A 27,315-nucleotide genomic window follows, 5' to 3' on the forward strand; every position below is an offset into this window, starting at 1 on the left:
AAATCATTATAATATGGAGACCAAAATTGTACACAGTAATCCAAGCGTGGCCTAACCAACATTCTATGTGGACATATTGTATACTGCTGAACATTTGGGGGCAACGGGTCAAGTCAGCCATTCTAACATCAAAACATTATTACTGTATTTCTCAATATTTGCATAATCTCTTCCATCAGTCAAACCATCAGTTGGTGCCACAAATATTTATGTGACAGGCGATCCAGAATTCCCATTTTCACTCCAGAAAGCTAGAGCTTCAAATATGTTTCCAAGCGTAAATTTCTCTGGGTTCGCCCTCTCTAACCTTTCCCTTCTTGCCCCTCAGGCCAGTTATCAATCCTTCCTCCTCCACTGCCTGTTCTCTCTCTGTCATCGGGGTGACCACCCTCTCAAACCTTTGCTCCATAAAATGTTCTCCTGCCTTAACCTGTTGAAGTGTCTCCACCTCCTTCACAAGTCCAGAGCAACACAAGTTGGTGTTTTTTGCTCAAATCAACCTCACTTGCTTGTTAACTGGTGACATGCTGTGTCCCCTCCCCCTGCCCCCCACCCCTTATCCACCCACAGAAAACTGCCAGCTTGGCTCGCAGCTATATAAGTTGAGAAATCTAAGCTTACATTTCAGGGATATAAAAAACACAATCTGCATTCCATGCGCGTGCAGTGTATCACACTACTTCCCATTGCACTCCCACTTTCACCAAATTTCCATCTTCAGAAGTCCTCATTTCCACTCTGTTCCCAAATTACTCTATTACCAGTTCAATGTTATGCACTCCCAGCATGTCCAGACAAATTGTATTTTGCTTCATTATAAATCGGGTCTTTATCAAAAGAATTTTATTGCACTAAAGGCAGTGCAATTAATGTTCAAAGAAAATATTGCTGCATTATATTTTACCTTGCTCGGCAAAGAGGAAACAGTATGTTCCACTGCATTGTGTGCTTCTGCTTGGTGCTCTAACATCTGAAGATCATGTTCCGTAATGGGTAAAGACATCAGATAATCCTCATGCTTCTTCTGATTGTGTTCTGCACTAACTTCACCCTCATTTATGTCAGTGCCCTGGCGTTCCAATCGTGGCACACAAGTTACTCCACTGTTACGTGGTGAGTCAGCCAAATTACTTTCTTGCTCTACTTCTTGGTGGCTTCCACTTGTATTATGGATATTTCCAAAACAATTTTCAGGATGATCATTTGAAGGTCGGTTGTCTGCACTAGTTCCAGATGTTGATTCGAGCAAAACGTTCCTCAAAGCAGAAAGATTTTCAGAAATGACAGTCAAGATGTCCGTAGCTCTGATTAAAAAGAAACATATACTAGTACATGGCATGCTAAAGTCAAATGTAAACACTAACAAGTGTCTGTAATTTATATCAATTCCATACTAGCATTGCTGATAGGAAAAATGTCCTGTTCTTTCAAATGAACATCCACTCAAATGGACCTTCCCTTGGTTATCTGATACTTTGAGGTGGTTGATTATCCAGAGGTGAAACATTAAATATGCACATCTAGAGATTTTAACTCTGAAATTGGTTTCCATCACACCAAAATTATATATGCAATTTTTTTTTTAAATTTAGAGCACCCAATTCATTTTTTCCAATTAAGCGGCAATTTAGCGTGGCCAATCCACCTAACCTGCACATCTTTGGGTTGTGAGGGCGAAACCCACGCAAACACGGGGAGAATGTGCAAACGCCCCACGGAAAGTGACCCAGAGTCAGGATCGAACCTGGGACCTCGATGCCGTGAGGCAACAATGCTAACCACTGTGCCACTGTGCTGCCCTTTATGCATGCAATATTTACAAACTTCTGCTTTCTGATGACAAACCTGCACAAATGTCTGGCCATTCACATGTGAGCCTACAGCAAATAAGGGGAATTTTTTATGGGAAACAAAATATTCGTGAACAGCCAGAAAACATTGGCTTTCAGCATTTATGGAGCTAAGATCAACAGTTTCAGAGAGCTAGAGGTTTTGAATCAATCTTCTCAGAAATTATTGGGGATGAATGCTTTTTTCAAACATTTTATCCACCTGACATAAACATTTGAACTACATCTGAAACCATTTTTACTGAAGATAATTAGTCTAATAGTTTTTTTTCATGCATTAAATATATATTACAATTTAAATGTTTCCTCTTTGTTATGATTGATACTTCTCTTTGTTTTTAAGCATACTCATTATTACCAACTCTTGTCAGTGGACCTGGTAATATTTTTTAAAATATTTATTCAAGCAAAATTTTCATAAAAACAAACAAATCCACCAGCAATACAAGCCCAATCCTTTAAACTACACCCAGCCCGACACCCCGAAACCCTTCCTCCACCACCATAAAGACAACAAAGCCTTAGCCAATCCTTAACCCAATTAAGAAAATGAACCCCTTCCCCTCCCCCTAACCGCTGCCGGTAACCAACTCCCTGAAAAAAAAGAAAATCTGCCACCTCGAGTAGAACCCGTCCACCGACCCCCTCAAGGTATACTTAATCTTTTCCAGGTGTAGAAATTCCATCAAATCACCCAACCAAGTCAAGGACTTAGGCGGCACCAGGGACCTCCAACCAAACAAGTCTCGCCTCTGGGCTATTAGCGAAGCGAAGGCCAAGACACCTGCCTTCGTTCCCGTCTGCAGCCCCGGCAAGTCAAACACTCCAAAGATGGCCACCAACGGGAACGGCTCCAACTGACGCCCAAAATCCCTGATAACGTATCAAAAAAGGTGACCAAGAAGCTGACAAACTTAGGGCAAGACCAAAACACATGCGTGCGATTCGCCGGTCCTTTAGAAAACTGCTCACACCAGTCCTCCACCAATGGGAAGAACCCACTCATATGCACCCTAGTCAGGTGCGCCCAGGGCACCACCTTAAACTGGATCAAACTTAACCTCACACACAAGGATGTGAACTTGATCCCATGCAGAGCCTGACTCCACATTCCCCTCCCCCCTCCAGGACAAATCCCACTGTGAGAGTGAGCCATAGCTCAGTTGGTCGCACTCTCAACTCTCACAAGGTTCTGGGTTCAACTTTTACTCCAGGCTTTAAGCAGAAAAATCAAAGCTGAAACTCCAATGGAGTACTGAGTGCCATACTACAGATGAGACATTAAACCAACCCCCCCCCTCCCCCCCCCACACCCCCTCAGGTGGATGTGCAAAATACCATGTGCTATTTTGAAGAGGAGCATGGGAGTCATTGACGGTGTCCTGGTCAACATTTACCCCTCGTTAGAAAAATAGGGAGGGCCAACTGAGATATTGAAAAATGTTCATTGGGCCACATGAGGGGAGCAGGGAAATGGGGGTGGTGGGTGTGGAGAGATGTGGGGGAGGGGTGAGATGAGAGCCACGTGAGAGAAGTGACTCTGAAAGCAGGGGGAGGGAAGAAAGTTTCCCTTTCCCTAAATTACTTTGTAGTCTCTGATGGAGGCAGTGATAGGGATTTGGAGCACATTGCCTGAAAACACACCCTCCGAGTCATGGAAAAAATAAATGTGGGGGCATGACGTAGTAAGGGCCGCAGTAAAGACATGCTTACCCAAAGGTGCGTCGTGAATAGCTGTTCTAGATTGTAAGACCAAATGTTTACTTGCAAGACAGCGATTAAACCAATGAAAGATAAAACAGAAGTTGAAACCCAATGTGAAGGACTCACTAAAGCAGGCATTTATTTGAGATGCTAAGAGAACAACACTATGATTAGCAGATCAGCATATGCTGTAACCCATTAGCTGCTCATCACTAACCTCTGCACATCACTAATGATGGAATCAGGAACCAACTCTGCTAGTTTCTGCATCTCACAGGCAACAGAGGTCAAGTTAGACCTGAAATCAAGGGAAGGGACCAATTTCTGGTCTGAAAACACAAAGGGGTAGAAAATTATCAATTAGCAGATATTACACCCACATGTACAGCTCATTTTGGCTGTCAACATTAGGCACAATGCTCATTCTAATTTTTAAAATAAATTTAGAGTACCCAATTATTTTTTTTTCCAACTAAAGGCTAATTTAGTGTGGCCAATCCACCTACCCTGCACATCTTTGACTTGTGGGGGTGAGACCCACGCAGACACAGGGAGAATGTGCAAATTCCACACGGACAGTGACCCATGGCTGGGATCAAACCCGGGTCCTCGGCGCCATGAGGCAGTGGTGCTGATCACTGCACCACCGTGCTGCCCTACAATGCTAATTCTAATCTGATATTTTTATTCTTGGGAAAGAAATGGGAACAGAAATTAATTATTTTGATCCTTCATATGGCACAGTGGGTGAGTGCCCGTTTCAGGTACTAAACTATATGTGCAGGACTCAGTTTATGATCTAAATAAAGCTGCTGTTAATTTAGGAATCCAACAGTGTTAGAAGCACCACTAATTCAGAAAGTGTTATTTCCACTTGGAACTTCACTTCAGATGGAGCAATAAATTATTACTGAGTACCTGAAACCATTGAGTAGGAAGCAGGTGAAGACAAAATCGAGTCATCAACATATTGTGCAATCATTGTGGGCTTAATTTTTACACTGTATTTTAGATTTTCTCCTTCCTGGTTTCCAATTTTCTTCTGCATTCAACACTGTCCTGGTCTCTGTAAATGGCACTCTGAAGCTAAATATTAAAAGACATCAAAGGCCAGTCTTGCGGATGCTAGTCATTTTCTATTTCTCCAAAGGAATTGCAAAAACTCCTTTCGGTGACTCCCATGAGAATTGAACAGTGACAGTGTTAACATAAACCCAGAGGTCCCGCTACCCATATTTTTTTTAAGCAGCTGTACCGTTTGGGATAAAACAACAGAATCTCCCACTGGCATTCCGTACGACTGCTAGATTATATCGGTTACGTATACACGGCGAGGGAATTCTCCACATAAAGCAGGCAGCCTGGTGGGGCAGGTTTGGTTACACATAAGGTTGCTTTAGAATGGAGCAGCAGATCACGCAGCCTACCAATCTAACAAATTGTGATATGCGCTACAGACACATTTATTAATAATAATAATCTTTCTTAGTGTCACAAGTAGGCTTACATTAACACTGCAATGAGAAAATCCCCTAGTTGCCACACTCCACCACCTGTTCGGATACACCAAGGGGAATTCAGAATGTCCAATTCACCTAACAGCACGTCTTTCGGGACTTGTGGGAGGAAACCGGTGCACCCGGAGGAAACCCACGCAGACATGGGGAGAATGTGCGGACTCCGCAAAAACAGTGACCCTGGCACTGTGAAGCAATACTGCTAACCACTGTGCTACTTCTTGTTGTGTGTGACAAAAAACGGAATTAGCAAGCAAAGAGGCAAAAATCTGGAAGCAAATAAAAGATTGGAGCTTTTGTCAAATATCAGTCTTTTCCTTTTGTATCATACACAGAGAATGACGATCTGACAGGAACATCCAAAAGGCAAGGTGAGAAAAGAGCATCAGGCCCTTCAAACTTCACTGGAGTGTGCAACTGCAGCTGCTAGCAATCATAATTTGTGAGAGAGCCAAAACAAACAGTGGGAAAAAACCTGTGCCAATTTCGAGAAATTCCTTCCTAATGTTATAATGGAGTTCAGCAAGCTTAAGGAGATTTTGGTTACCAAGCTACGCATCTTTTGGGAAACTTGTCCAACCCGAGCACAACATACCACTTTTATTAAGAAACAGTTTTCCTCGGCGAGTATCCAGACTATTTAACTTTTCGGATATTAGAAAACCAGCCTGGAGAAAGAAAAAACATAAATAAGTCCAAACTTAGTCAGTTATAAAATATTGCCACAGACTTATTTTACCTTTCTAACATGTGATAATGTCCTGCCTTGAGCAACAGATCTAAAACATACCACTGGGAATGGAGTACACGAGTCTAAATGCCAATGCATTACGCAACAAGAAACGCATTTTTTAAAAAAGTACAATGCAATTAATTGCTGGCATGTATAATGCGTGTACAGGGCTCCAAAAATACTCCAGGAAATCAGATTTTTTTATTAAATCTTCTGAGTTTCCCCATTGATATTTGAACAATAGCACTGTGTTAGGAGTATACTGTACCATGGCCAAGATGGCACTTACTCAATAAGTGACCAGCTCTCCACAGTGCTGCTCTAAAACCAGCTGTTTAAAGCCATGCAAGGGCAGCCTGGACCAATTCCCTGCTCTCTGTTCTCAATTTTCTTCCCCTCACTCTGGTTATGGTTTGTTATCTGGCCCACAACACAACCAGCAGTAAAACCTCAACACATGGACAATTCTGTCCACAACTCTGCAACCCTGTAGCACAACAGGGTCATTTCCTTGAACTTAAGGACGCAATGTCGCATCCCCCCCCCCCCCCCCCCCCAACCATTCCTTTTCAAAAACTCTCCAACAACAATCCCTGCAAATAAGGCACTTAGGTAAAGCAGGCTCTGCTAATGACATGCTTTTTTACCGTGGTGGCACGGTAGCACAGTGGTTAGCACTGTTGCTTAACAGCGCCAGGGTCCCATGTTCGATTCTTGGCTTGGGTCACTGTCTGTGCAGAGTTTGTGCATTCTCCCCGTGTCTGCGTGGGTTTCCTCCGGGTGCTCCGGTTTCCTCCCACAAGTCTCAAAGATATGCTTGTTCGGTGAACTAGATATTCTGAATTCCCCCTCTGTGTACCCAAACAGGCGCCAGAGTATGGCAACTAGGTGCTTTTCACAGTAACTTCCTCACAGTGTTAATGTAAGCCTACTTGTGCCAATAATAAAGATTAGTATATTATTCCACATCATGAAGGTGTGCAGGAACAACAATTGATCATTCAGACTCCAACCTCACCATACCAGAACAAAGTGCCCATCTTGGACACAGTGCCTCCCATCCATGCTCCAGAATTCAGAAGCAAGTCAAGTGCATGCAAAGTAAAGTTCTACAGATCTCCGAAACGATTGTGGAGGCTGGGAATCAACTGAAAATTTTGAAATTAAGATTGATTGATTTTTGTTGGGTAAGGGATTGAGGGATTTAACCAAGATGAACAAGATACAGTCAAGATACAGGTCAGCCATGATTTAACTGAAGAGCAGAGCAGGCGACAGAAGCTGAATGCCTTACTTCTGTTCCAATGTACCACTAAGTAGCAGAATATTACCATTAAGCTTCATATACACCATATACATCTTTGTTGTTATTTTAACTCTTTTTAAAAAGGAAATTTAAAAACAATTTAAAATGTTATGCCACAGCATGCAAAGACATAGGAATTTACTAATCACTGGTGCAAGCTACATTGAGCACTACAGCTAAACAGAGCACTTGATTAAATAATTAAGATTTGAAATAACAGTGCTGGGTATTTACAATTGAAGTTGACATATACATACATAGGCATCAGTTGCTGCATATCGCTGCTGCTGATCACTGAGTGGAAATGTATCCCAGTCACTGCAGCGCACAGATACATCCTTCCACAGCTGCTTTCCACAGAGGTGTTTCACCAACCCATTCAGACTCCACTGTTCTGCACATTTCAACTACGGTGTACCACAGGAGAACAGGTTTTAGAACCAAAACAAATCTTTCAACGCCCTTTGTAACGTAATATCTAACTCAGGTTAGCCTTATGAAAATAAATCAGAGCACCCACTTTAAAAATGTTGCACAGGCTTCCAGAAAGGATGTATACATTAGGCTTCTAAAAATAACTAGAGTTTTACACGATAGGTCAGGATAATAGTTCCAGTCGCCTCTCAGCTGGTTTATAAGAAGATAGGAATCAGGAGCAGGAGGCCATTCAGTCCTTTGAGCCTGTTCCACCAATCAATAAGATAATAGCTGATCTGGTTGTGGTTGTAAAGTCATAGAGTTTCACACCACAGATATAGACCTTCAGCCCATCCTGTCTGTGCCAGCCATCAAGCACCTCTCTATTCTAATCCCATTTTCTAGCAACTGGTCCAAAGTCTTGTACACTATGGCATTTCAAGTATTCACCTAAATGCTTCTTGAATGTTGTGAGGGTTCCTGCCTCGACCATCCTTTCAGGCAGTAAATTCCAGATTCCCACTACCCTCTGGGTGAAAAGGTTTTTCCTCAAATCCCCTCTAAACCCCTGCCCCTTACCTGAAATCTATGCCCCCGGTTATCAATCCCTCAACTAAGAGAAAAAATCCATTATAGCCTCAGTAAGGTCTCCCCTCGGCCTTCTGTGCCCCAAGGAGATCAATCCCAGCCTAGCCAGCCTCTCTTCATACCCTGATTAATCTGCAACCTTTCCAATGCAATCACATCCTCCCGATAGTGTGGAGACCAGGATGCCACACAGTACTCCAATTGTAGCCTAACCTAACCTGGAATTTTAGCTACTATTGACACAATTTTCCAGCCGCATTGCACCTAACACCAATCCGCCCTATTCCCAGTGAACAGCGGGAGAGCCCCTAAATGGGGTTCATGCCTGCCGTCAAACCAATCATGATGCTCCCGACCAGCAGCGACACGCAATCTGAATCATGTCCTTGCTGGATGTGATCCAGATCAACAAATTTAAATAACATATTTTAAACTAATTTAAATATGCGCAGCCTGGTCGAGCCATAGTCTCCCAGCACTCACTGATCTGGACCCACCGGTGCAGGATGAAGCCAGCGCCAATCAGCACTGGTCACCAGCAACGGAGACCAGGCGTGATGACCAATCTAGGAGTCCAGAGGCAAATGGAGCCCCCAGGTGGCCGGGGACAGGGCAGGACAGTGCACCTTGGCACATAGGGTAGTGCCACGTTGACAGGGGGCAAAAGACATTAGAAGACATTAGAACAGTACAGCACAGAACAGGCCCTTCGGCCCTCGATGTTGTGCTGAGCAATGATCACCCTACTTAAACCCACGTAACCCGTATACCCGTAACCCAACAATCCCCCCCCATTAACCTTACACTACGGGCTATTTAGCATGGCCAATCCACCTAACCTGCACATCTTTGGACTGTGGGAGGAAACCGGAGCACCCGGAGGAAACCCACGCACACACGGGGAGGACGTGCAGACTCCACACAGACAGTGACCCAGCCGGGAATCGAACCTGGGACCCTGGAGCTGTGAAGCATTGATGCTAACCACCATGCTACCGTGAGGAGGTAGCAAAGGATGGGAGGTGGGAGGGCAAAGGATGGGAGGAGGCGGGCGACGTGTGGAACGGGTGACGGATGGTATGGGCGAAAGTAGCGGGTTACAAAGGACGGGGGTTGCGAAAGGCGGGCGGCGCGACGGGCGGGGGGCGCGACGGGCGGGGGGGCGACAGGCGGGGGCGCGAAGGGGCGGGGGGCGCGAAGGGGCGGGGGGCGCGAAGGGGCGGGGGGCGCGAAGGGCGGGGGCACGACGGGCAGGGGGCACGACGGGCAGGGGGCACGACGGGCAGGGGGCACGACGGGCAGGGGGCACGACGGGCGGGGGGCACGACGGGCGGGGGGCACGACGGGCGGGGGGCACGACGGGCAGGGGGCACGACGGGCAGGGGGCACGACGGGCAGGGGGCACGACGGGCAGGGGGCACGACGGGCAGGGGGCACGACGGGCAGGGGGCACGACGGGCAGGGGGCACGACGGGCAGGGGGCACGACGGGCAGGGGGCACGACGGGCAGGGGGCACGACGGGCAGGGGGCACGACGGGCAGGGGGCACGACGGGCAGGGGGCACGACGGGCAGGGGGCACGACGGGCAGGGGGCACGACGGGCAGGGGGCACGACGGGCAGGGGGCACGACGGGCAGGGGGCACGACGGGCAGGGGGCACGACGGGCAGGGGGCACGACGGGCAGGGGGCACGACGGGCAGGGGGCACGACGGGCAGGGGGCACGACGGGCAGGGGGCACGACGGGCAGGGGGCACGACGGGCAGGGAGCACGACGGGCAGGGAGCACGACGGGCAGGGAGCACGACGGGCGGGGGCGCGACGGGTGGGGGGCGCGACGGGCGGGGGGCGCGACGGGCGGGGGTTTGGCATGAAGGGTGGACATGAAGGGGGGGACATGAAGGGGGGGACATGAAGGGGGGTATGAAGGGGTGGATGAAGGGGGTGGATGAAGGGGGTGGATGAAGGGGGTGGATGAAGGGGGTGGATGAAGGGGTGGATGAAGGGGGTGGATGAAGGGGGTGGATGAAGGGGGTGGATGAAGGGGGGTGGATGAAGGGGGTGGATGAAGAGGTGGATGAAGAGGTGGATGAAGGGGTGGATGAAGGGGTGAATGGAGGGGTGAATGGAGGGGTGGATGAAGGGGTGGATGGAGGGGTGGATGGAGGGGTGGATGAAGGGGTGGATGAAGGGGGGTGGATGAAGGAGGGGGATGAAGGAGGGGGATGAAGGAGGGGGATGAAGGGGGTGGATGAAGGGGGTGGATGAAGGGGGTGGATGAAGGGGGTGGATGAAGGGGGTGGATGAAGGGGGTGGATGAAGGGGGGGATGAAGGGGGGGATGAAGGGGGGGATGAAGGGGGGGATGAAGGGGGGATGAAGGGGGGGATGAAGGGGGGGATGAAGGGGGGGATGAAGGGGGGGATGAAGGGGGGGATGAAGGGGGGGATGAAGGGGGGGATGAAGGGGGGGATGAAGGGGGGGATGAAGGGGGGGATGAAGGGGGGGATGAAGGGGGGGATGAATGGGGGGATGAATGGGGGATGAATGGGGGGGATGAATGGGGGGTGTTGGAGGGGTGGATGAAGGAGGTTGATGAAGGAGGTTGATGAAGGAGAGGATGAAAGGGTGGGTGAAGGGGTGGATGAAGGGGTGGATGAAGGGGGAGATGAGGGGGGGTGTAGGGGGTGGGTGAAAGGGGTGGATGATGGGGAGGAGGGGGCTGGCTCGGGGGGCCTGAAGCAGGCACATGAGGGTGGGTGGGTGGCGTCTGAATGGGGTTGTAGCCTTCAAGGTGGGGGCCCTCAGCAACCCCGTATCGGGGAATGAAGACTTGAGTTTGTGTGTGTGTGTGTGTGTGGGGGGGGGGAGGAGAGGGGGGGGAGGAGAAGAGAGAGAGAGAGAGAGGGGAGGAGAGAGAGAGAGAGAAGAGAGTAGCATGGACATTTAGTGATTGGTGGGACGGGTTGGGGGTGTTTCCCCTGTCTGCGGGGAGGGTCACGATGTCTGTGGGTGTGGTGTGTGAGGGACCTTCAACTTAACTTTGGCCTCTGGGCACCCTTTAAAAAAGGGCGCTCCGATCTCTGAGGTGTCGGCCTTCCCAGCGTCTTTAGTTCCCCACTCCAGAATAAATTCTAACTGTGGGATATTTCAGTGAGAATCTTCTTAATCTCCAAAAAATGACGAAGTGCGAATGAATTGAAATCTGGATCACGCCCATATACACAGCGGAAATCACCCTGCGATTCCCAACCCAAACAATATTTAGTCATTTTTCAGAAGAATCGCGCCATATGACTCAGTGATACCCACTATCATTGTTATAGTTGCATCTTCTTCAGATTTTGGAGCTGTACTCTTTCAGTCTCAACTCTACTTTCCAACTTCCCCCCATAACCTTCGACCCCGTTGTCTATCAAAATTCTGCCTAGCTCCACCTTGAGCAAATCCAATGACCCAGCCTCCACTGTTTTCTGGGCAACTGAATTCCACAGACTAATGACCCTCTGAGAAAATTTTGCCTCATCTCAGTCTCAAAAGGGCAACTTGACCTCTTATTCTTAAACCGTATCCCTTAGTTCTAGTCTCTACGGCATGTGGAAACACCCTCCCTGTATCTACCCTGTCAAAAGGTGCTATATAAATGCGTCAACATTGGCTCGGTGCAAGTAAAAGTACCTGTTGCCACAGTAACAGACTCCGAGTTACGTGTAACATACCACAGTGGAGAATGTGTTATATTGCCAAAGGTGGCATCGTTCAAATTACATGTTAAATCTTCTGCCTATAAAAGATCCCAAGTCACAATTACAGCAAGAGCAGTGGAGTTTTCCTGGTGTTCTGACAACATTTAACTCTCAATCCAATACCACACAAAATAAAACGATGATTTATCTCATTATTTATCGGAGCTTCTCTGTGTACAAAATTGGCTTCCTATCTAACAGTGACTGCATTTCAAAAATAATTCATTGGCTTCGAAGCACTTCAGAATGTCCTGAAGATATGAAAGGCAGAACATAACTTCAAGATCTTTCTATTTAAAGTTTTCTGTTGCAGTGATGGCACCACTAAAAGGAACCAGTTTAGCCGACCTCACCACAGTAACGTCCCTGTGATTAAAGACAGGCACGAATTGGTAGTGGCATGATAGCAGGTCAGCAAAAGTGAAACTTGGAAACAGAGTTAATTTAGAAGAATCAGGACTTTATGGCGAGAGAGGAAATTTGAGGTGCTTAACACTGGCCCAAATGATTACAGTGTGAAGTGCCTATTTAATGATCTGGATCTGTTACCGTTAATCAAATATCATTGGTTTCTACAGCAAAATCTGAAAAATACTTCAATAAATTTCTTTAAAAGGTCTTCCTAGCTTACAGTTGATTAAATTAACTATCTCTACTCTCTAAAGGTTTCAGAATTCCAGATTTTGAATCGGAGACATTTCAGCCCACAGTAAATACAAAATCAATAAGGTTTTACCTTTTGATTAGCCACATCTGTTAGTTCCACAAAGCCTCTCAGTTTAACGTCATAATCCCTCATCAGTTTCCAATGGTCTCCGTCAACTCCAACACCAACTTTTTTAACTGTCTCATCTTCCAATAATCTTTTGAGTCCACTTGGAAATCCTAAAACCAAATTCGGATCATCAATACAGATTCAACTCCTCTGGTCGATGGCAAAATATTGCGCAGGAGAGGGGTGCTCAACCAGGGTTGCATGATCCCCTTGGGGCCCACAAGAGCTTTTCAAGGGTTCTCCCATCTTTCAGGAACAAAACCTTTTTAGAAGTCCCATTCTGCAAGCAGAGACAACATAATAAAATGAGCAAGAATGATTACTACTGACGACAGTGGTATCCTGTTTGGTATCAAGAATAAGAACTCAAAATCAGCTATATGTTTCTTTTACCCATTTCCCCAAAAAATAGGTTTAATTCATTGCACTAATCACATTGTTACGGTGCAGAATGAAGCCATTTGGTCCATGCGATGCCACTTGCTGATGTTGGAGGAGAGGAGCAAGATCCTGTCCCTGCTCCTCCACAATCCATGAGTGAGAATTGGCAGCAGATTATTTTCCCAGCAGGCCGTGTGGCATACACACTCCTGCCACCATGTTTAAATTTGGGAAGTAGAGCAACGGATCAGTGGAACTAAAAAAAAGAAAAGAAAATGCTGGGAATGCTCAGCAGGTTTCGCAGCATCTATGGAGACACAGAGTTAATGCTTCATATCAATAATATTTTGTAAAAGCTGGGAAAAATGAGAAATGTAATAAGTTCTCAGTGAGTGAAAGGGGTGGAGGATGGACAAAGAATAAAAAGGAAGGTCTCTAATAGGGTGGAAGACAGGAGTGATAAAATGACAGAAGAGTTGGTGGTACAGGGCCAAAGGGAGTGGTAATGGGAGAATAAACAAAAGATTTATCGCGAGGAGGTGTGAATAACAGAATGGTGAACGGCTGTCCAAAAGCAATGATAAAAGAGTAAAACCGAATCCTGCAGAGAAAAATGAGCAAAATGGGGAGCTGAGGTTACAATCTGAGGTTGAACTCAATGCTGAATCACTCATATGAAGAGTGGGCAGCCATGAAAGTTGACTGTTTATATTGGGAATTGAGCCTAGAGCTTAGGCGTGTAACATATAGGATGGTCCAGCTACTTTACTGTTGGGCACAAATTTGTTGCTGGTTTTACATGATAGGAGGAACTCTCTTAAAAAAAACTAGTTGCGCTATTTTACAAAGAGTGCGTGGAACTTTCAACTTGGGAGGGAGGCCTCAGAAGCAAAAAGGTTGGGAACCTCTGGCCGGGAAAATGTTTAATTTTCCAAATCTTTTGCTATTCCATCATTCATTGAGATGTAAGTTTTTTTTAATTGTATTTCTCGCCCTCTGGTTTCTCCAAATCCATGTGTTTCCTAGTTCAATACCGCAAGCAAGCAACTTGTAGTCAAACCTCTGAGGAGGCTGCATTTGAGATGGATGTGTATTGGAACAGTTCAGATTGACCCACTGATATGCCCCTAATCAGCAACCACCTCAATTAATAGCAGCCAACATCTCGAACCGATCATGTGGGAGTCGCTAATCTATACAAATTCTCAATTTAGTGTTCTCTGATGCTGACTATATGACCCTCCCAACAGAATGAGGGCTACATTTACTTATTAACATTGAATTCGCTGCCATGACATTTACTGTCTCTAACAATTGGAACAGGATCACAGGGAGAATATTGTATCTGGAGATGGATGGAGATTGGTACATCTTGGCTCATGGTCAAGCAACAACTTCGATTTATACAGCAGTTCTAACCTTCTAAATTGCATCACATGGACAGAGGTCGGCCAGGGAGCACTGAAATAGTTGTATTGGAGTGTATAAGTGGTGAGGGCTATATTAGTGACAGTTAAACCCGAAACACTTCGTGAGTGTTTCCCACCCTACCTCCTCCTCTAACCACCCCACGGTGGTTGGGAAGCGGGAGCAGGGGCCTGTCGTGAAGGTGAGTGAGTGCCTTTAAATTTGCTTACCTTTCAGCGGGAGCAGGGTTTGAGGTAATGTCAGGTAAGCTCTTCCTTTCTTTTTCTTTTTCTTGTTTTTTTTTTAAATCTAGAGGTGATGTCAGGGAAGGCAGTGCAATGCTCCTCCTGCAGAATGTTTGAGGTGAGGGACGCCGTCAGTGTCCCTGCTGATTTCATCTGTGGGAAGTGCACCCAACTCCAGCTCCTCAAAAACCGTGTTAGGGACCTGGAGCTTGAGCTGGATGAACTTCGGATCATTCGTGAGGCAGAGGGGGTCATAGATAGGAGCTTCAGGGAAGTAGTTACACCAAAGACTGGAGATAGATGGGTAACTGTAAGAGGGACTGGGAAGAAGCAGTCAGTGCAGGGACCCCCTGCGGTCGTTCCCCTGAGTAACAAGTATACCGTTTTGGATACTTGTGGGGGGGACGACTTACCAGGGGTAAGCCATGGGGTACGGGCCTCTGGCACGGAGTCTGTCCCTGTTGCTCAGAAGGGAAGGGGGGAAAGGAGTAGAACGTTAGTGCTCTTTGGGGGTGTTTAAACTAATTCAGCAGGGGCATGGGAACCTGGATTGTAGTTTTGGGGTACGGGAGATTGAGAGTATAGAGGTCAGGAGCACAGATTTGACTTCGCAGGAGGGTGCCAGTGTTCAGGTAGGTGGTTTGAAGTGTGTCTACTTCAATGCCAGGAGTATACGAAATAAGGTAGGGGAACTGGCAGCATGGGTTGGTACCTGGGACTTCGACGTTGTGGCCATTTCAGAGACATGGATAGAGCAGGGACAGGAATGGTTGTTGCAGGTTCCGGGGTTTAGGTGTTTTAGTAAGCTCAGAGAAGGGGGCAAAAGAGGGGGAGGTGTGGCGCTGCTAGTCAAGGACAGTATTACGGTGGCGGAAAGGATGCTAGATGGGGACGCTTCTTCCGAGGTAGTATGGGCTGAGGTTAGAAACAGGAAAGGAGAGGTCACCCTGTTGGGAGTTTTCTATAGGCCACCTAATAGTTCTAGGGATGTAGAGGAAAGGATGGCGAAGATGATTCTGGAAAAGAGCGAAAGTAACAGGGTAGTTGTTATGGGAGACTTTAACTTTCCAAATATTGACTGGAAAATATATAGTTCGAGTACATTAGATGGGTCGTTCTTTGTACAATGTGTGCAGGAGAGTTTCCTGACACAATATGTTGTCAGGCCAACAAGAGGCGAGGCCACATTGGAATTGGTTTTGGGTAATGAACCAGGCCAGGTGTTATATCTGGAGGTAGGTGAGCACTTTGGAAACAGTGACCACAATTCGGTGACCTTTACGTTAGTGATGGAAAGTGATAAGTATACCCCGCAGGGCAAGAGTTATAGCTGGGGGAAGGGCAATTATGATGCCATTAGACATGACTTAGGATGTGTAGGTTGGAGAAGTAGGCTGCAAGGGTTGGGCACACTGGATATGTGGAGCTTGTTCAAGGAACAGCTATTGCATGTTCTTGATAAGTACGTACCAGTCAGGCAGGGAGGAAGGGGTCGAGCGAGGGAACCGTGGTTTACCAAAGAAGTGGAATCTCTTGTTGAGAGGAAGAAGGAGGCCTATGTGAAGATGAGGCGTGAAGTTTCAGTTGGGGCGCTTGATAGTTACAAGGAAGCGAGGAAGGATCTAAAGAGAGAGCTGAGACGAGCAAGGAGGGGACATGAGAAGTCTTTGGCAGGTAGGATCAAGGAAAACCCAAAAGCTTTCTATAGGTATGTCAGGAATAAAAGAATGACTAAGGTAAGAGTAGGGCCAGTCAAGGACAGTGGTGGGAAGTTGTGTGTGGAGGCTGAGGAGATAAGCGAGATACTAAATGAATACTTTTCGTCAGTATTCACTCAAGAAAAAGATAATATTGTGGAGGAGAATGCTGAGACCCAGGCTATTAGAATAGATGGCATTGAGGTGCGTAGGGAAGAAGTGTTGGCAATTCTGGACAAGGTGAAAATAGATAAGTCCCCGGGGCCTGATGGGATTTATCCTAGGATTCTCTGGGAAGCCAGGGAAGAGATTGCTGAGCCTTTGGCTTTGATTTTTAGGTCACCATTGGCTACAGGAATAGTGCCAGAGGACTGGAGGATAGCAAATGTGGTCCCTTTGTTTAAGAAGGGGAGTGTAGATAACCCCGGTAACTATAGGCCGGTGAGCCTAACGTCTGTTGTGGGTAAAGTCTTGGAGAGGATTATAAAATATACGATTTATAATCATCTAGATAGGAATAATATGATTAGGGATAGTCAGCATGGTTTTGTGAAGGGTAGGTCATGCCTCACAAACCTTATCGAGTTCTTTGAGAAGGTGACTGAACAGGTAGACGAGGGTAGAGCAGTTGATGTGGTGCATATGGATTTCAGTAAAGCGTTTGATAAGGTTCCCCACGGTCAGCTATTGCAGAAAATACAGAGGCTGGGGATTGAGGGTGATTTAGAGATGTGGATCAGAAATTGGCTAGTTGAAAGAAGACAGAGAGTGGTAGTTGATGGGAAATGTTCAGAATGGAGTTCAGTTACGAGTGGTGTACCACAAGGATCTGTTCTGGGGCCATTGCTGTTTGTCATTTTTATAAATGACCTAGAGGAGGGCGCAGAAGGTTGGGTGAGTAAATTTGCAGACGACACTAAAGTCGGTGGAGTTGTAGATAGTGCGGAAGGATGTTGCAGGTTACAGAGGAACATAGATAAGCTGCAGAGCTGGGCTGAGAGGTGGCAAATGGAGTTTAATGTGGAGAAGTGTGAGGTGATTCACTTTGGAAAGAATAACAGGAATGCGGAATATTCGGCTAATGGTAAAATTCTTGGTAGTGTGGATGAGCAGAGGGATCTCGGTGTCCATGTACATAGATCCCTGAAAGTTGCCACCCAGGTTGATAGGGTTGTGAAGAAGGCCTATGGTGTGTTGGCCTTTATTGGTAGAGGGATTGAGTTCCGGAGCCATGAGGTCATGTTGCAGTTGTACAAAACTCTAGTACGGCCGCATTTGGAGTATTGCGTACAGTTCTGGTCGCCTCATTATAGAAAGGACGTGGAAGCTTTGGAACGAGTGCAGAGGAGATTTACCAGGATGTTGCCTGGTATGGAGGGAAAATCTTATGAGGAAAGGCTGATGGACTTGAGGTTGTTTTCGTTAGAGGGAAGAAGGTTAAGAGGTGACTTAATAGAGGCATACAAAATGATCAGAGGGTTAGATAGGGTGGACAGCGAGAGCCTTCTCCCGCGGATGGAGGTGGCTAGCACGAGGGGACATAGCCTTAAATTGAGGGGTAATAGATATAGGACAGAGGTCAGAGGTGGGTTTTTTACACAAAGAGTGGTGAGGCCGTGGAATGCCCTACCTGCAACAGTAGTGAACTCGCCAACATTGAGGGCATTTAAAAGTTTATTGGATAAGCATATGGATGATAAGGGCATAGTGTAGGTTAGATGGCCTTTAGTTTTTTTTCCATGTCGGTGCAACATCGAGGGCCGAAGGGCCTGTACTGCGCTGTATCGTTCTATATATAGATCATAGAATTTACAGTGCAGAAGGGGGCCATTTGGCCCATCGAGTCTGCACCGGCCCTTGGAAAGAGCACCCCACTTAAACCCACACCTCCACCCTATCCCCGTAACCCCACATAACCTTTTTTTGGACACTAAGGGCAATTTAGCATGGCCAATCCACCTAACCTGCACATCTTTGGACTGTGGGAGGAAACCGGAGCACCCGGAGGAAACCCACGCAGAAACGGGGAGAATGTGTAGACTCCACACAGACAGTGAACCAAGCCGGGAATCAAACCTGGGACCCTGGAGCTGTGAAGCAACTGTGTTAACCACCGTGCTACCGTGCCGCCCCAGACTAGATGGATTAGTTTTGATGGGCTCTTGTCACACTGAAATTTATAAACCTCCTTCCTCCTGTAAGCGATGCTAGGACCTGCAAGTGTGTGGATGTCCGTTGGAAATGGAATTGGACTTAGCCACGAAACAGTTTGTTAGCACTCATCACCCAGTTTATACAAGAAGAATAGTTACTTCTGTGAGATACAAACGGGTTGCCAGCACCCACCCACCTGCCTTTGTGAGAGAAAGGGAGGAAAATGAATACTAAAAACACATCAAGCTCTAACCTGTCATGGAAGAGATATGGAACAGGTAGCACTTGTTCTCAGAGGCACACAGCTGAACAAGTGCGACTTTTCCAACCTTTCCTTTTATATATGTCGGAGGCCACTCTATGTCAAACCCAATGGCTGATTCCTTAGGAATAGAAGACCTGAAACAAAACAGAAATTATACTTCACTCAGAAAAAGAGCTGGCATTTACAATCTGTAAATATTAAAAATCTCTCATTTAGGCCGATCTCGCTGCTAAATGTACACGCCAAGCTGCTGGCAAAGATCCTAGCCACAAGAATAGAGGATTGTGTGCCGGGGGTCATTCATGAGGACCAGACGGGGTTTGTGAAGGGAAGGCAGTTGAATACAAACGTACGAAGGCTCCTCAACGTTATTATGATGCCGGCTGTGGAAGGGGAGGCGGAGATAGTGGTGGCATTAGATGCGGAGAAGGCCTTTGCTAGGGTTGAGTGGGAGTATCTGTGGGAGGTGTTGGGGAGGTTTGGGTTTGGGGAGGGGTTTGTCCGTTGGGTGAGGCTGCTCTCTGAGGCCCCGATGGCGAGTGTAGCCATGAATAGGAGGAGGTCGGAGTACTTTCGGCTGTACCGGGGGACAAGACAGGGGTGTCCCCTGTCCCCCTTGCTCTTTGCGTTGGCAATTGAGACCCTGGCCATGGCGTTGAGGGAGTCAGGGAACTGGAGGGGCCTGGTGCGGGGCGGGGAGGAGCATAGAGTGTCGCTTTATGCGGGCGACCTGTTGCTGTACGTGGTGGACCCGGTGGGGGGGATGCCGGAGGTGATGAGGATTCTTAGTGAATTCAGGGGCTTCTCTGGGTATAAGCTGAACCTGGGCAAGAGCGAGTTGTTCGTGGTGCACCCGGGGGATCAGGAGGAGGGGATTGGTAGGCTCCCACTGAAGCAGGCAGGGAAGAGCTTCAGGTACCTAGGAGTCCAGGTGGCTGGGAGCTGGGGGGGCCTGCACAAGCTCAACCTCACAAGGTTGGTGGAGCAGATGGAGGAGGAGTTCAAGAGGTGGGATATGTTACCGCTGTCACTGGCGGGGAGGGTGCAGTCCATTAAGATGAGGTTTTTGTTCCTGTTCCAGTGCCTCCCCATCCTTATCCCAAAGGCCTTTTTTAGGAGGGTCAACAGGAGTATTACGGGATTTGTGTGGGCGCATGGGACTCCGAGGGTGAGAAGAGTGTTCTTGGAACGGGGCAGGGATAGGGGGGGGGTGGCGCTGCCCAACCTCTGTGGGTACTATTGGGCTGCCAACGCAGCGATGGTGCGTAAGTGGGTAATGGACGGGGAAGGGGCAGCATGGAAGAGGATGGAGGTGGCGTCCTGTGTGGGCATGAGCCTGGAGGCGCTGGTAACGGTGCCGTTGCCGCTCCCTCCAACGAGGTATACCACGAGCCCGGTGGTGGCGGCTACCCTCAAAATTTGGGGGCAATGGAGACGGCATAAGGGAGAAGTGGGGGACTCGATGGAGGCCCCGATACGGGGGAAACCATCGGTTTGTTCCAGGGAGCATTGATGGTGGATTTCTGGGCTGGCACAGGGTAGGGGTTAGGAGGTTGAGGGACCTGTTTGTGGAGGGGAGGTTCGCGAGCTTGGGGGAATTAGAGGGGAAGTTTGGGCTGCCCCCGGGGAACATGCTTCGGTACATGCAGGTTAGGGCGTTTGCCAGGTGGCAAGTGGAGGGGTTCCCCTTGTTGCCCCCACGTGGGGTACGGGACAGGGTGCTCTCGGGGCTGTGGGTTGGAGGAGGGAGGATTTTGGACATATACCGGGTAATGCAGGAGGTAGACGAGGCCTCGGTGGAGAAACTGAAAGGTAAATGGGAAGAGGAGCTGGGTGAGGAGATTGAGGAGGGGACGTGGGCGGATGCCCTGGAGAGAGTGAATCCTCCTCCTCCTGTGCGAGGCTTAGCCTCATACAGTTCAGGGTGCTGCATAGGGCCCACATGACTGGGACGAGGATGAGTAGGTTTTTCGGGGGTGAAGACAGGTGTGCTAGGTGCTCGGGGAGCCCAGCGAACCATGCCCATATGTTCTGGGCATGCCCAGCGCTGGGGAAGTTTTGGACGGGGGTAGCAATGACGGTGTCGAGGGTGGTGGGATCCAGGGTCAAGCCAGGCTGGGGACTCGCAATTTTTGGGGTTGCAGTGGAGCCAGGAGTGCAGGAGGCGAAAGAGGCCGGTGTTCAGCCTTTCCGGCTGTGGCAGCCTTTCCTGGACTTCCTGGCGGAACGGTAGGGAAATAGGCCGGCAGCAGCAGCAAGGGGGGGGGGCGGTTTCCCTTTTGTTGTTTGGGTGTTTTTTTGGTTTTTTACCACGGTTGTTTTGTTAATATTGTTTTGTTGTTTATATTTTGTGAAAATCTTAATTAAAATTATTTATTTTTTTTAAATATTAAAAATCTGAAATTAAAATGCAAGAGAGAAGTCGATCCCTCGGACCAATTCTGTGAAAATAATAACTGTTAAAAGAAAACCAAACATTCACATATATGTGATTCAATTTTTATTACAATTCTCAAAGTGCAAGAAATAAAAAATTAACACCCAACCAAGGAGCATGTTGCACAAATATTTTGCCCACTGATCTGTTATTCTTTCCTGGTTTCCACCAGATTTTTCACAAAATATCTGCTCCTACACCTGCACCAGTGCCACTCATGCAAGACAACAATTAGAAATGATGACAGCATCTATGATTTTCTTCCATGCTCTGGGAGAAAAGAGTCCATTTTTGATTGATACCTCTCTGCAGGGACAAGATTGATATCACTGGTTCATGAGAGTGAGCAACTCTTGGCATCAAAAACCCAAATGGTTAATACCGGGTTGCAGCTGGCAGGGTCAGGAAGGAGCTGGTGGGGGCCGGGGGGACAGAGGTGAGGTTTTGTCGCTGTGGGGACTGGGTCGGGCGGGGGGTGCTGGCCTGGGGCAGGCAGTCGACAGGCTATGGCTAGTCGACGGGGGAGGGGGGCGGGACGCCCTCTGATCCGGTTGGTCACCTGGAATGCGAGAGGATTGATTGGGCCGGTGAAGCGGTCGAGGGTACTTGCTCATCTGAGGGGGCTAAAGGCAGATGTGGCAATGCTTCAGGAGACCCACCTGAAGGTGGCGGACCAGGTCCGTCTGAGGAAGGGGTGGGTGGGGCAGGTTTTCCACTCTGGGTTGGATGTGAAGAACCGGGGAGTGGCGATTCTGGTGGGGAAAAATGTGTCGTTTGAGGCATCGGAGGTGGTAGCCGATAAGGGGGGTAGGTATGTTATGGTTAGGGGCAGGCTACAAGGAGGGAAGGTGGTACTTGCTCGTGTGTAAGCCCCAAATTGGGACGATGCAGTCTTTATGAGGCGTATGTTGGGACGGGTCCCGGATCTAGAGGCGGGAGGTCGGATCATGGGGGGGGGGACTTCAATACGGTGTTGGATCCTTCACTGGATCGGTCCAGCTCTAGGACGGGTAGGAGGCCGGCGGCAGCAAAGGTACTGAGAAGGTTTATGCAGGGCCGGCTCAAGGCACCGGCAACTCGGGCTGTCGCCCGGGGCGCCATGTGCTCGGGGGCGCCAGAGACTCGGGTCCCGCGCATGCGCAGTTGGGCCGGTGCCAACCAGCGCATGCGCGGTGGCCGCCCGCCCCCAGGGCGGCCCCCCAGCTCGGTCCGCCCCCCCGCTCGGTCCCCCCCGCCCCCCTCGGGTCCGCCCCCCTCGGGTCCGCCGCCCCGCCCTCGGGTCCGCCCCCCCGCTCGGTCCCCCCCGCCCCCCTCGGGTCCGCCCCCCTCGGGTCCGCCCCCCCCGCCCCGCCCTCGGGTCCGCCCCCCCGCTCGGTCCCCCCCGCCCCCCTCGGGTCCACCCCCCCGCCCCGTCCCCCCCGCCCCGCCATCGGGTCCGCCCCCCCCGCCCCGCCCTCGGGTCCGCCCCCCGCCCCGCCCTCGGGTCCGACCCCCGCCCCGCCCTCGGGCCCGCCCCCCCGCCCCGCCCTCGGGCCCCCCCCCTCGGGCCCCCCCCCCCCCTCGGGCCCCCCCCCCCCTCAGCCCCGCCACCCCCCCCCCTCGGCCCCGCCCCCTCCCCCTCGGCCCCGCCCCCCTCGGCCCCGCCCCCCCCCTCAGCCCCGCCGGCCCCGCCCCCCCAAGGGCGCCGAAGTTCAACTTGCCCGGGGCACCAGCAACCCTAGAGCCGGCGCTGGGTTTATGGACCAGATTGGTGGGGTGGATCCATGGAGGTTTGTGAGGCCGAGGGCACGGGAGTACTCTTTCTTCTCCCATGTACATAGGCTCTACTCTCGGATAGACTTCTTCGTGGTGAGTAGGGGACTGATTCCGAGAGTGGAGGAGGCCGAGTATTCGGCCATTGCAATCTCCGACCACACTCCGCATTGGATAGAGTTGGAGATGGGGGAGGTGCGGGACCAGCGCCCGTTGTGGTGGTTGGATGTGGGGCTGTTGGCGGAGGAGGTGGTGTGTCGGAGGGTCCGGGCAAGTATTGAGGGGTACCTCGAGGTGAATGACATGGGGGAGGTTCAGGTGGGGGTGGTCTGGGAAGCCCTGAAGGCAGTGATTCGTGGGGAGCTGATATCCATCCGGGCACACAGGGAGAGGAGTGAGAGGAGTGAGAGGGATAGACTGGTGGGAAAGATGCTGGAGGTAGACAGGAGGTACGCAGAGGCACCAGAGGAGGGACTGTTGGGGGAGAGGTGCAGCCTGCAGGCTAAATTTGATTTGCTGACCACTAGAAAGGCGGAGGCACAGTGGAGGAAGGCACAAGGGGCAGTGTACAAACATGGTGAAAAGGCGAGTAGGATGCTGGCTCATCAGCTCCACAAGCGGGATGCGGCTAAGGAAATTGCTAGAGTGAGAGACAAGAGTGGGAATGTGGTGCGGAAGGGGGTAGAGGTGAATGAGGTCTTCAAGGACTTTTACGGGAAACTGTACCGGTCAGAGCCAACGGGGGAGAGGAGGGGAATGGAGAGGTTCCTCGACGGGCTTTCTTTCCCGAAGGTGCAGGAGGAGCAGGTGGAGGGGTTGGGTGCGACGATTGAGCTGGAGGAGCTAGTTAAGGGGATCGGGCAGATGCAGTCAGGGAAGGCACCGGGGCCGGATGGGTTCCCGGTGGAATTTTATAAAAAGTTTGTGGACCTAGTGGGCCCCTTCCTGGTGCGGACACTTAATGAAGTGTGGGAAGGGGGGACTTTGCCCCCGACGATGTCGCGGGCGCTGATCTCGTTAATCTTAAAGAGGGACAAGGACCCACAGCAGTGTGGTTCATACAGGCCCATATCTCTCCTCAATGTAGATGCCAAGGTGCTGGCAGAAATCCTGGCCACCAGGATAGAGGACTGTGTGCCAGGGGTTGTACACGAGGACCAGACAGGGTTTGTGAAGGGAAGGCAGCTGAACACGAATGTGCGGAGATTGTTGAATGTCATCATGATGCCGGCGATTGAGGGGGAGGCAGAGATAGTGGTGGCGCTGGATGCGGAGAAGGCCTTCGATAGAGTGGAGTGGGGGTACTTATGGGAGGTTTGGATTTGTTGGAGGGTTTATTAGATGGGTGAGGCTGCTATATGAGGCCCCGATGGTGTGCGTGGCCACGAATGGGAGGAGGTCGGAGTACCTCCGGCTTTACCGAGGGACCAGGCAGGGTTGCCCCCGTCCCCCTTGTTGTTTCCATTGGCAATCGAGCCGCTGGTGATGGTGTTGAGGGATTCAGAGGGGTGGAGAGGCTTGGTGCGAGGTGGGGAGGAACATAGGGTGTCGTTGTATGCCGATGACCTGTTACTGTATGTGGCGGACCCGGTGGGAGGGATGCCGGGGGTGATGGAGCTGCTAGCTGAGTTTGGGACCTTTTCAGGTTATAAACTAAATTTAGGCAAGAGTGAGGTGTTTGTGGTGCACCCTGGAGACCAGGAGGAAGGAATTGGTAGGCTCCCGCTTAGGCGAGCAGGGGAGAGTTTTAGGTACCTGGGGGTGCAGGTGGCCAGGGACTGGGGGGCTCTTCAGAAACATAATTTCACCAGGCTTGTCGATCAGATGGAGGAGGAGTTCAAGAGGTGGGACATGCTGCCATTGTCATTGGCGGGGAGGGTGCAGTCCGTCAAAATGACGGTGCTTCCGAGGTTCTTGTTCCTCTTTCAGTGCCTGCCCATCTTCATCCGCAGGGCCTTCTTTAGGAGAGTGACTAGCAATATTTTGAGCTTTGTGTGGGCACATGGGACTCCGAGAGTGAAGAGGGTTTTCCTGGAGCGAGGGAGGGATAGAGGCGGGCTGGCGTTGCCCAACCTTTTGGGGTACTATTGGGCGGCCAATGTGTCAATGGTGCGTAAATGGGTGATGGAGGGGGGAGGGGCGGCGTGGAAAAGAATGGAGATGGCGTCATGTAGAGGTACGAGCCTGGGTGCCATGGTAACGGCGCCATTGCCGCTCTCCCCTAAGAGGTATACCACGAGCCCGGTGGTGGCGGCGACCCTAAGAATCTGGGGACAGTGGAGACGGCATAGGGAGGAAACAGGGGGCTCGATGGAGGCTCCAATGGGTGGCAATCATCGGTTCATTCCGGGGAACAAGGATGGGGGATTTAGGGGGTGGCAAAGGGTGGGCATCAGTAAATTGAGGGACCTGTTTATTGGCGGGAGGTTTGCGGGCCTGGGGGAACTGGAAGGTAAATTTGGGCTTCCCCAAGGGAACATGTTCAGATACTTGCAGGTAAAGGCATTTGCTAGGCGACAGGTAGAGGGATTCCCTTTGCTGCCCTCGCGGGGGACGATGGACAGAGTGCTTTCGGGGGTGTGGGTCGGAGAGGGGAAGGTGTCGGACATCTATAAGGTAATGCAGGAGGTGGAGGAGTCGTCAGTGGGGGAGCTGTAGGCTAAATGGGAGGGGGAACTTGGGGAGCAGATAGAGGACGGGACTTGGGCGGATGCCTTGGAGAGAGTCAACTCTTCCTCTTCATGTGCGAGGCTTAGTCTCATCCAATTTAAGGTGCTGCACCGGGCCCACATGTCCGGGACTAGGATGAGTAGGTCGTTGGGGGGTGAGGACAGGTGCACCAGATGTTCGGGGAGTCCAGCGAACCATGCCCATATGTTCTGGGCATGCCCAGCACTGGAAGAATTCTGGAAGGGGGTGGCGGGGACGGTGTCGAGGGTGGTTGGATCCAGGGTCAAACCAGGGTGGGGACTCGCGATTTGCGGAGTTGCGGTGGAGCCGGGAGTGCAGGATGCGAAAGAGGCCTTAGTCCTGGCTAGTAGCCCGGCGGAGGATCTTGCTGCAGTGGAAGTATGCGAGGCCCCCAAGTGTGGCGACCTGGGTCAATGACATGGCGGGATTTATAAAGTTGGACAGGGTCAAATTTGCCCTGAGAGGATCAGTACAAGGGTTCTATAAACGGTGGCAGCCTTTTCTGGACTTCCTGGCTCAAAGATATTAAGTTGTTGTTAATATGTTGGGTTGTTCATTGAGGAGGGGCGAAGGTTCATGATTGTTGTCATTATTGTTACTGTTGGTAATTTAGTATGGTTTGATGTTGTTGTATAAATTCAAAATTTTTCAATAAAAATTATTATTTTTTTAAAACCCAAATGGTTCACGAGCACCTTTCAGGGATATGATAGCAGGATGACTAATGAGAGTGAGCAACTCTTCATGAATCAAGCCTTGGAAATAACAACTAAGAGACAATTTAAGCATCAGCCACTGTGCTTCATCCAAATCAACATACAAGAAATATAAGGGCATTCAATTTATCTACAGAGACAAAATATAACTCACTTTCACAACTCTTACCTTAGATCTTCCGATAGGAAAGAACAGTCATTGGCTTCATAACTGCAGATAATGGACCCAGAAAATTCTAGGAAGGGAAGTCTGTCCTCCAAAGCATTTTTCTGAATACAAGGAACCTTGAAAAGAAGAAATACCTGTTTTTCCCCCTCTAGTATGCAGGTTCAGCATGCATTTAGGAAAGCTAATATGTTATAGCGAGGGGAATTGAATACAAAAGTAGGGAGTTTAATTTATATGGGGCATGAGTGAGATCGCATTTGGAGTGCTGTTTACAGTATTGGTCACCTTACTTAAGGAAGGAGTTCAGAGAACGTTTACCAGACGAATACGTGGAACGGGTGTGTTGGCTTATGAGGAAAGTTTGGACAGGCTAGGCTTGTATCACTGGAGTTTAAAGGAGTGAGTTGCAACTTGATTGAGATGTACGAGATCCTGAGGGGTCTTGACAGGGCAGATGTGGAGAGGGTGTTTCCTCTTGTGGGAGAATCTAGAACTAGGGATCACTCATTGAAAACAAGGGGTTTCCCATTTTAAATGAAGGGGAGGCAAAATATTTTCAGTCAGAGGATCATGAGACTTTGGAACTCTTCCTGAAAAGGTGGTGGAAGCAGAATCTTTGAATATTTTTATTAATAATAATAATAATCTTTATTGTTGTCACAAGTAGGCTTCCATTAACACAGCAATTAAGTTTTTTAAGACAGAGGTAGATCGATTCTTGATAAGAAAGGGGTGATAGGATATCGGGGACGGCGGGAAGAAGATT

At 49.5% G+C, this 27,315-nt stretch overlaps 1 protein-coding gene across 6 annotated transcripts in view; it reads right to left on the reverse strand.

Annotated features, from left to right (window-relative positions):
- The window catches only part of wrn (WRN RecQ like helicase), a 137,170-nt gene that overhangs the window by 101,253 nt on the left and 8,602 nt on the right, over positions 1-27,315 (reverse strand). For all 6 annotated transcript variants that reach the window (XM_038792676.1, XM_038792672.1, XM_038792675.1 and 3 more), the window contains 7 exons: positions 26,550-26,665; positions 18,773-18,918; positions 12,597-12,745; positions 7,368-7,517; positions 5,667-5,739; positions 3,772-3,883; positions 905-1,304 (listed from right to left, as the gene is read on the reverse strand). In XM_038792676.1, coding sequence (XP_038648604.1) covers positions 905-1,304; positions 3,772-3,883; positions 5,667-5,739; positions 7,368-7,517; positions 12,597-12,745; positions 18,773-18,918; positions 26,550-26,665 — 1,146 coding nt within the window. The remainder of the gene's footprint in view (positions 1-904; positions 1,305-3,771; positions 3,884-5,666; positions 5,740-7,367; positions 7,518-12,596; positions 12,746-18,772; positions 18,919-26,549; positions 26,666-27,315) is intronic.

The sequence above is a fragment of the Scyliorhinus canicula genome, chromosome 3 (genome assembly GCF_902713615.1).
Source record: "Scyliorhinus canicula chromosome 3, sScyCan1.1, whole genome shotgun sequence".
Taxonomy (NCBI): Eukaryota; Metazoa; Chordata; class Chondrichthyes; order Carcharhiniformes; family Scyliorhinidae; genus Scyliorhinus; species Scyliorhinus canicula.